At 46.0% G+C, this 10,354-nt stretch overlaps 1 protein-coding gene across 1 annotated transcript; it reads right to left on the bottom strand.

Moving 5' to 3' along the window:
• Positions 1–7,901: 7,901 nt before the first annotated feature.
• On the bottom strand, positions 7,902–9,283 carry LOC103185096 (calmodulin-alpha-like). The gene has a single exon (XM_007903454.2). The coding sequence runs from the start codon at positions 9,227–9,229 to the stop codon at positions 8,621–8,623; it is 609 nt and encodes a 202-aa protein (XP_007901645.1). The 5' UTR covers positions 9,230–9,283; the 3' UTR covers positions 7,902–8,620.
• Positions 9,284–10,354: the final 1,071 nt, after the last annotated feature.

Below are 10,354 nucleotides of genomic sequence, written 5' to 3'. Positions count from 1 at the left end.
CAACCAGTCTTGTATTAAAATGTGTGAAAATTCAGGGGCCATCATGTAACTATACCACATTGGAAGAGGAGGAAGGACAAACAAAGAAAAAAAGCTTTCATTTTGATTGTGGTCAAGTGTTGTCAATGTGTATTTACACACTCAGCAGACTCTGGCCTGTTCCCATGTGCACTACACCATCAGCGGTCAGGCCTTCAACTTCTCTGCTCCCACCTTTGGAACTCTATCCCGCCGTCCCTTCATCTCATCCCTTCCCCTACTTCAGTGCCCGTCTCAAGACCCTCTTCTTCAACCGCACCTTTGGTCACCCTCCTACCCCCACCCTACTTGCCTTCCACACTTCTTGATTCCAATCCCCAGTTTGGGTGCAAATCTTGACTGTCCAGTACCTTGGGACAGCCTTCTGACTTGAAAGGCCTACATAAGTGTAATTTGTTGTTGTTACGAGCAAAACTTGGAAATGTTTTTTCTAGACTCTACTATGGATGCGCCTAAGACTCTTTAATTTATTTCATCTTTCCACAAATAAACCAAAGTGCCAATGAAGGCTAAGATTGTGGGGTACAGGCTGTGCATAAACAGTTCTCCTTCATACTCAGAACTCTTAGGCATGCAGAGGCAAAGGTTTTGTATGCCATGTGTGTGGTGTGAGATCCTGGACCAAGTTGTGAGTGAAGAGGGAAAACAGTTGATAGTAGGCTAAGCACCAACCTGTACTAATCTGTATGTTTCGCCCACAAAATATACAGTCAATTCACTTTACAGTATATTCTGTGAAGCACTTTGAGACGTCTCAAAGATATGATAAGGCACTATATCAAATGCAAAGATTATTATTATTATTAAGGATTATTATTATTACTGACACCAGTTCTCAAATAGAAGGCACACAGATTTCTTTCATGTGGATCATTCATGCTATCAGTAAACAGCCTTGATAAGGTTCTATATCAAATACAAGGATTATTATTATTATATTATTATTAATACTAAACAGTGCACCTAGGAAGCAAAGTCACTCTCACGATGGGCTCATGACTTTGCCAAAGCCTTGGGATAAACAGCTGGTGTCCAGCAAGCTTGCAACATTATATTGATTTTGACCTATGAAGCTTCAAGGTGGTTTGCTTGACATAATCTGGAGAGGCAACCTGAGATGACAGCTGTGGAGCCCACACTCTTGTATCTGGCATTCAATGGCTAAACTGGTTGGTTCGCAGAATGCTAAACACATACTGATGAAGCTATGGCACCTCTCCCACCGTCTCCACTTTGTCTCCACTAATGGCTTCTCCTCCAGCCCCCGCACCATCACAAGTGGTGTCCCTCAGGACTCTTTACTTGGTTCCCTCCTATTCAACCTCTACATGCTCCCTCTTGGTGACATCATCCGTAGACATGGGGTCAACTTCCACATGTATGCGAATGACACTCAACTCTATTTCTCCGCCTCCGCCCTCAACTCCAGGACCACTGCTGTCCTGACAGACTGCCAATTGGACATCAAGTCCTGGATGAGAGCAAACTTTTTCCCATTGTATGTCAACAAGACTGAGGTCTTCCTGCTTGGCTCTTGTCAGCGCCTCCACACCTCAGGCGCCGACAGCATCATCCTCCATGGATGCACTCTATACCTCAAGAAGCCAATACGGAACCTCGGTGTCCTGTTCAACCCTTAACTGTCCTTCATCCCCCACATCCGTGTCATTACCCGCTCTGCCTTTCCCGACCTCCGCCACATTGCCCGGCTCCACCACTGTCTCTCACGGCAGGCCACCGAGACACTCATCCATGCATTTATTACATCCAGGCTCGACTCGCAACCTCCCTGGTTGTCGGCCTCCCAACTCCTCCCTCCACAGGCTGCAAATCATTCAGAACTCTGCAGCCTGTATCCTCACCCGCAACAGGCTCCGCGACCCTATCTTCCCAGCCTCGCCCAGTTCCACTGGCTCCCATCACTCATCGGATACAATTCAAGATCCTGGTCCTCACCTTCAAAGCCCTCCACGGTATTGCTCCTCCCTACCTCTGTGACCTCCTAACCCTCTACGAATCTGTCTGCTCCCTCCGCTCAAAGGCACCAGCCAGCCTTCATGTCCCCGGTCTTCCCCGTCCCATCACTGGCAGTTGTGCCTTCAGCCTCCTTGCCCCACCCTCTGGAACTCCCTCAGCCTCGCCCCCTCCCTTGCCTCCTTCAAGACCAGTCTCAAGATCTCTTTGACGTGCCTTCAGTCACTCCCCTACCCCTACACCCCCTCCTGATCCCAACCACCAGCTCGGGTGCGGATCTTTGACTGTCCAGCACCTTGGGACATCCTCCTGAGTTAACTCCACGGTGGACTCAGTGATTCAGTACCTGCGTCACTTCAGGCAGCTCTGCAATATGACAGGGCACTAGTGATGACTGACCAGCCTCACAACATCATCAATAAGTTTTAGAATAATATACATATCACTGGGGACATAATTCTTCCAACTCTACTCCTGATAATCTTGTAAAACAACAATCCAGTGGGTACAAAGGTCCTATCTCAAAGAAGCCAGGACACTGACTAGCACCTTGTACCTTTCAATACTAACTGCACAATTTTAGATGGTTCATTTCCAACAGAATCTCCAATAGATGGAAATGAAGACTCTCAATCATGGCAAACAATTCCATCCATATGTGTCTGCCCACCAAATAAAAGAGGAAGAAGTGACAGAATAAATTTGGATATAGCTTGAGCCAAGCTGACTTACATTTTGAGAATGTTTATGACAACATTTTTTTTTAAAAAGTATTTGTTTCTGTTTGCCAAACTTTGCACCAGGACACTGTGATTTCCTTTGAAATGTTCATTTGAAATATAAAAACATCCCAACACTTGCATACCATGTCCTCGGACTGTCCTCCGAGTGCTGGATTCAGCTCCAGTGATGATCGCTCTCCGGTGATCAGATATTGCCTGTTTAAGCAATTAACCTGGGCATGGAATGCCATAGTATTATAGTGGGGATGAAGGATGGTTTGCGGATGTTCAGCCTAAGAGAAGGGAATAAGGGAAAACAGCTTCTGCTGTCGAACATGAGAAACTATGTGGGGCAATGAACAAAGAAACCGGGAGCCTGAGGTAATCCATAGATCAGCTGATATGTCTGGCACAGGAAAAAGTTGCTCCTATGAAAGCCAGGTCCATCTAAACCATATGTTGGAACAGAGAGACTGATACATGATTCTTATCCCACCATTGAAAGATGACGCTGGAGCCTGAACCAAAGTTTAATGATTTTTTTTACGTCAATACAGATGCTGCTCAATTGGAATAATTTCACGTTTGGGTTTGACCTGTCCCTTTAAAATCATGTTGGTGATCATAGATTTGAGTGGATTTACAAAGAATATACAGCACAGAAACAGGCCATTTGGCCCAACCAGTCTGCGCCAGTGTTCACGCTCCACGAGTCTCCATTCACTCTTTACTTCCTCCCATACCTTCTATTCCCCTCTCCCTCTTGTATTTCTAAGGCAGGTATATATCAGAGGTTTATTCCTTCTTAATCCATGGTGGTTCCCTCGAAATGGGAGCCGATGAACTGGTGATTGCCTTTTGTGGTTAAAAAATAGTTGTAACTGTTCTGGTTTTGTGCATCTTGGTTTCTGATGGTCTAATGTTTCTTTTTGAGGGGGTTATCTGAACCCTGCAAGTCTGTGTGAGTTGTGGTGGTGGCAGGGGTGGGGTGGGGAGGGATAGTGGAGGGAAACTCAATTCTGGTTACAGATAGTTTGAAACAGACTAGAGCCCATTCTGACAGACACACGCTTTATTTTGCACCTTTTCCAGGATATTGTATTTGTCGCATCACTAAGTTTTATTGAAGATAATGCTAAAAGCATATTAAAAAAAATCGTAAAACCTGTCTAACATGTCTATGGGAGTCACAAGAAGTGTGTGGTATTTTGAAAATGTAAGAACATTTCTAATGTTTCTCAGTCAGTGAGGGAGTCATGAGAAATGCATTCTACTTTACACATATTCACACCCCATTCCTCTACCCACCGCCTTCACTCAGCAGACTCGGGTCTTCTGCACGTCTGTCGGCCCCTCCACTCTACAACTGCCAGCCGTGCTTTCAGCCACTATGCCCCGAATCTCTGGAATTCCCTGCCTCATTCCATCTGTCCTGTCCGCTCCTTGCCTGTCCTCAAATCACCCCTAAAGACTTCCCTCTCGACCGTATCTTTGGTCATCTCTCCTCTCTTGCTGCTGTTAAGCACTCCAAGATCCTACCTATGTGAAGGGTGCAAGTTGTTGTGATAGAGGCTATGGTACATTAGTAAGTGTTATAGTCAGATTCAATTTTCATATGAAATTACAAACCTTGATGCATTGCCAGAATGCTTTAATCAGAACAAATGTGTTCTATAGCCAAGAAGTAATGATTTTTTTCCAAATGCCAAAGGTGCAACAACTGTTACATTTACCATTGGATTATCAGGAGTCTTGATCAGATCTGGTATTCTATTGCAATGTTTTTCAAGTGTCTTAGATAAAGATGAAATAATTCACAAGTGGGTATTACAAATATGTCAGTTTACCAGATGTATATAATATCTGATAAAAATTGGGGGTTAGGATTGTATGGCATCAAATGACAGGACGTGAAACAGTGAAATTTAATCCTCAGATTGACCGTGAATTTGTAACAGTTGTTATTCTAGTTTGGTAAAACTATTAAATTTCAAAGTCAAATTGTTCAAATGTACGTTGCACTATACTATTAGTGTGTTATTTTGGTTAGTCGTTATTAATCAAGGTTGCCATGCATAATTCCATAAGTAGTGTTCCAAAAATATTAAGTTCCGGATATTGTTCCCTAATGCAGCAATGTAACAAAAGTCAATTTTTCATCAAAATGTTATCCAAATAACAAAATTATACCCTAAATGTAAAGGTACGTTTCATTGTTCTAAGTCATTGGTTTTATGGGGTGTGTCTAACTCACAGCTCAGACCATAATCTGCAACATCTGGAAAAGAGAAGAGAGAGTCCCATCACAAAGGACACCAGATCAGAATAGAGACACGGAATTGTTTTCTGTATTTTCCAGAAACGGTGATTGTGTGGGTTGAAATTCCACCTGTGTTAGACATACAATATTTTCTTAGCTTTTAGGCGCCTGCTGAATTTGGTAACTTCTTAAATTCCCTCTTAATGTTTGAAGCCTTAATTTCTTAAATTGATTTTGAAGTCTTAATACTTAAAGAATCTACAGAAAACCAACTTCAAAATTAAGATTGAATTTAAGAATTAACCAAATTCTGCATGCCAAAAAAAAAGCCTATTCCCCAAGTGTAATTTCTCCCCCGGAGCATTTACAACAGATTTCCAAGAATATACTCAGAACAACTTAAAAACAATCATCTGCAGCATTGTATAAACATTGGCAATTTCATACTATGGCAGATCACATGTTGCTTTCGAAAGAACACATAGCTTGACTGCACATTTTCTGAAAACGTTTGTCTGGATTTGTAAAAACAGCCGGTTATTGATCAGGGGAAGTTAATCCAACTGATACACCAATTTAGGTCATGGCTTAAGTACTGGCAATAAATCTGCTTTGTCAAATGCTTGGAGTGCTACTATAATCCATCAGTTATTTTAGCAACAGAAGCCTAGTATATGAAGATAAATGTGTTGCATCCGCGGCTACTTGTCTGCCGAGCTAACAGAAGAGATTTGGACACTGAAGTCAATTCAGTGCCAAAGAAAGAGAAGCCTTTAATTAAAGGTGGGATGCCAGAGGCCATCTTGAACACAGAACCGTGAGAAACAGGAATATTAATAACAACGCTTGCATTTGATATAGTGCCTTTCACATTGGGAGGGCGGGGGGAGAACGGGACATCTCAAAGCGCTGCACAGGATTTACGATTAAGTGTAGTGAGTGTGTATTTTGTAGGCAAATGCATGAATATGAGAATAGTTAGAAACATAGAAATCTGCGGTATCAGTGATGTTTCCACCCCAGATATTGGTCCTTGATCTTCAATATTTGGCACCAATAGTACTTACTGGCACCTTCTATAATGTTTGTCTATTGACTCTGTATTTTTTCTGCCAGAGAAAATCAAGCCAGCAAGGAAACATCCACTTTTTTATAAAATCCCCTGAAGTCAATGAAGTCCCATTCTCAATGGGGCAGGCCTGCTTATATACCTCAGCTATTCCTCAGCATTTTACTAACCTGGATTGTATCCGTCTCTCAGTTTTCCTTTTTCTGATGAGAACAAGCTCAGCTCTGTTAGTCTCAACTCACAACTTAGAGCCCCAAGACCCAGAATCAAACTCAAATGTCATTTGGCTAAGACATTAAATGGAGTTTCCATCTGCCTGTCAGGTGGACATTACACATCGCATACCAATATTCAGAAAGAGAAGGCAGTTTCTCCTTGTGCCCACAATCCTGCAGAGAAAATGATCATTCACTTAGTTGCTGTTTGTCGGACATTGCTGTGCGTAAATTGGCTGCTGTGTTTATCATGAGGTGAATAACAACAACAAAATTACATTTGTATAGCGCCTTTCACATTGGGAGGATGTCCCAAGGCGCTGGACATACAGAGTTTTGGACTCGAGCTGGGGGTCGGGGTCGGAGAGGGTGGAGGGCAGTGGGGGAAGCAGGGAGATTGAAAGCACGGGGGAAGAGGAGGGTCTTGAGATGGGTCTTGAAGGTGGCAAGGGAGGGGTGAGGCGGAGGGACTGCGGATGGAGTTCCGGAGGGTGGGGGCAGAGTGGCAGAAGGCTGGAGCCCGCTGAGAGGAGTGAGGGAGCAGGATTAGGAGGGCGCAGAGGTAGGAGGGAGCAATTCCATGGAGGTCTTTGATGGTCAGGACCAGGATCTTGAACTGTATCCTCTGTGTGACGGGAAGCCAGTGGAGTTCGGCAAGGATGGGGGGTGATAGGGTCTCGGAGCCTAGTGCAGGAGAGGATGCGGGCTGCAGAGTTCTGGATGATCTGCAGTCTACAGAGGGAGGAGTTGGGGAGGCCGACAAGCAATGAGTTTGCATAGTCAATCCTCAATGTAATGAAAGCATGTATGAGGGTTTTGGCAGCCTGCCCTGGATTAATAACCAATTAATCTGGGACATTGTTAACCAGAGACACCACAAAAAATATTAAATCTGTTTTGAAATGTTGCATTGTTCACCCCTTGGTTTTAATGGATTCAAATATTGGTCCAAGAATACCAACATCTTGAATTGCTTGGCTCAAGGCGCTTCACAGGATAATCTGTTAAGTGGTGTAGCTGTGTGTATTTTGTGGGCAAACTTGGTAGCCAACTTGCACACAGTAATTTCCCCCAAACAGCTATGAAGTGAGTGACCAATTTTATTTGGGGGATTGTTGGTCAGCCCACCAGGGGAAACTCCTTTCACTTTTCTAATATGTAAAAGGAGAATTATACCCAATTATACCCAAAATATCATGTAACATCTAACCAAGCTATAAAAAACAAGAACAACAGCAGCAAACCTTCTTAAGTGTAGAAAGGGGTAATTTGATACGATTACTTTTTCTTTACAAAACATTAGATATGCGAATGAACGTCAGATATTCCTCGTAGTTTGGCTAATCGTGTTCTGGAACATACTGCTACATGTAATAATAATAATCCTTGCATTTGATATGGCGTCTTCTCATGTCTTTGAGGGGTCTCAAAGCACTTCAGAGTACACTGTAAAGTGAACTGACTGTTTATTTTGTGGGCGAAACACAGCAGCCAATTGCGCACAGCAGTGTCCCACAAACAGTCGTGGATTGAGTGATCAATTTATTATTATTATTATACATTTTTTGAAGGAATTAATGCAGACACATTAATCAAGTTTATACAGAGATGCCATCCATTCGTTTTTTTTAAATGATCTATTTATTGAGATCTTCAAACCTGCTCATTTGTGAGTGCGCGGTTAAGTACGAAAACAATTCCACTCCAGGCCTGTCATGTAATCAAAATCTTCTAAGCGCCGGCGGTGTGTTTGGTTTTGTTTTTGTTTTCTCGCTCGCGGCGGCACTCAAAAAAGAAAAACAACCCAACCAACTTCAGAACAATCGTCTCCGTTATACAAACTGGAAAAAAAAAAGCTAAACTATTTCCACAAAAAAGAACATCAAGTGGAATCAACAGAACCAGGCTGTGCTTTTTGAAAACTGTCAAAAACTGACCAGCCCGAACAGTGTATTAATTAACATGTAAACTTCCTAAAGAAGTCCAAGGGCTGGTTGTGTTTTGAGGGTAGTACAGGCTCGACTGATGCAATGGCTTGGAGATCCCTGGGTGGGGTGGGGGGTGGAGGTGGAGGGGGGGTGTCCAGGGGTCCACCGCTCATCACATTGCAGAGTTTGTGTGGTGACACAAGTTGCGGTGTTGTTTTTATTTGTGTTTTGTTTATTTTATTCCTTCTTCTTTGACGGTCAGCGACGCCTGGTTGCCCTGTGACAGCCACAGAATGAATCCAGTGGCCAAGTGGGAGAATGGCCCCTGTGTTTCGAGGGCGAAGGTGGGGTGGAGGGAGGGAGGGAGGGAGGGAGGAGGATGGAGTGGGGGCAGAAGATAACCGGGACCGTCTTCATTTTGGAAACAACATCTGTACGAACTCCTCGTAGCTGACTTGGCCGTCGCCGTCGATGTCCGCTGCTCTGATCATTTCGCCGATTTCTTCGTCTGTCAGCTTCTCCCCGAGGTTGGCCATGACGTGCCGCAGCTCGGCCGCCCCGATGTACCCGTTGCCGTCCTTGTCGAACAGGCGGAACACCTCGCGGAACTCCTCCTCCGCGTCCGTGTCGTTCATTTTCCTGACCATGATGGCCACGAACTCGGGGAAGTCGATGGTGCCGCTGCCGTCGACGTCCACGTCGTTGATCATGTCCTCCAGCTCGGCCTCGGTGGGGTTCTGGCCCAGGGACCTCATGACGGTGCCCAGCTTTTTGGTGGTGATGCTGCCGGCGCCATCTTTATCGAACAGCGAGAAGATCTCCTTGAACTCGGCGATCTGCTCCTCGGTCAGCTGGTCCGCCGCTATGCCCGCCCTCCCGTCATCCGCGGGGCCGGCCACCTCCGGCAGCCCGAACCCGCCATCTCTCCCGGAGCCCCCCGCGTTACCCGCCCTCGTCCCCTCGTCCTGGGAGGCGGGGCTGTCCGGGGGGTGAAGCCCGCCGTCCCGGCCCTGCTCCCCCATGTTGTCTTCGGGGTTGAGTTCGCGCGCTGCACTGACTTGAGGGGGGGGGTTCGTGTGCCGCGAGCGGCTCCCGCCAACACCCAAGGTCCGAGTCCGGTGTGCCCACCGCCCCTTTTTTTAAAAAAATTTAAATTATTTTTTTTTATTTGCAGGTATATATACATATACGTACACCCCGAATATGTATTTGTGTGTGGATGTGTCTTCAGGCTGATCGCAGCCGGTATCAAACCCGGTGCAGCGCCTTGGGACGTCCTCCCGACGTGAAAGGCGCTCAGTAAATGGAATCTTGTTGTTGTTGTTCTTGTACAGAAACCCAAAAGGACGCCTCGTGTCACTGCGCCGTTACGCGACGGGTCCCGGCTCCTCGTGTGTGTGTGTGTGTGTGTGTGGAGCTGCTGCCTCTGCGCACTCCGCTTTGGTGGAGGGACCGGGGGTCTGGTACCCCCCCACCACCACACACAGTGTGCACACGGGTTTGGGGGACGCTCCCTTTTATGACAGTCGGGAATCGCCCCGATATGCACCGCACACACCTGTTCACCCACACACCACCCCCCTCCCCCAGAACATAGTGAACACATACACCACATAGCCAACCAGTCCCGCCCGTCACCATGGCGGCCCTGCCGGGGTCCTGTTCCCTTTCCCTACAGGGAGCAGTTACACGGGGTGGGGCCTCGTCCCGATTCTGCCGTCCTTTTACGGGACGGTAATGCTCTTCCGCACTCCCTGCCGCTCTCCCCCCCCCCCCCCTTTACAGTTTGAGGGTGAGCTCGTGGGTTACTCGGTGAGCACTCCCTGATGAGGCGAGCGCTCTTAACTTTGAAAATATTTATTTATAATATTTGGTACAACAGAAATCCCAAACAAACACAAACATACAACATCCTCTGTTAGAATCCCCCCCCCCCCCACCCCCATGCCCCGCCGCTTTCTTCCGATGCAAAAAACATTCCGCTGTTTTCGGAACATTCCTTCACTGCACGCAGGTTGTGCACGTTTTTTGGGACGCTCCCTCAGGCCCTCATCGGCCCCTCATTCTGCCAGACGAACACCTGGTTTTGGGAGTGCCAATGGGGCTCCTTTACTGAGTTTATGATCCAGGCAAACTCAGTGTGAGTT

Source organism: Callorhinchus milii, unplaced genomic scaffold (genome assembly GCF_018977255.1).
Source record: "Callorhinchus milii isolate IMCB2004 unplaced genomic scaffold, IMCB_Cmil_1.0 Scaffold2, whole genome shotgun sequence".
Lineage (NCBI taxonomy): Eukaryota > Metazoa > Chordata > Chondrichthyes > Chimaeriformes > Callorhinchidae > Callorhinchus > Callorhinchus milii.
This window is presented reverse-complemented; position numbering and strand designations above follow the sequence as displayed.

Coding starts and splice junctions, on each gene's coding strand:
- LOC103185096 (XM_007903454.2), bottom strand. CDS start 9,229: ATGGGGGAGCAGGGCCGGGACGGCGGGCTTCACCCCCCGGACAGCCCC.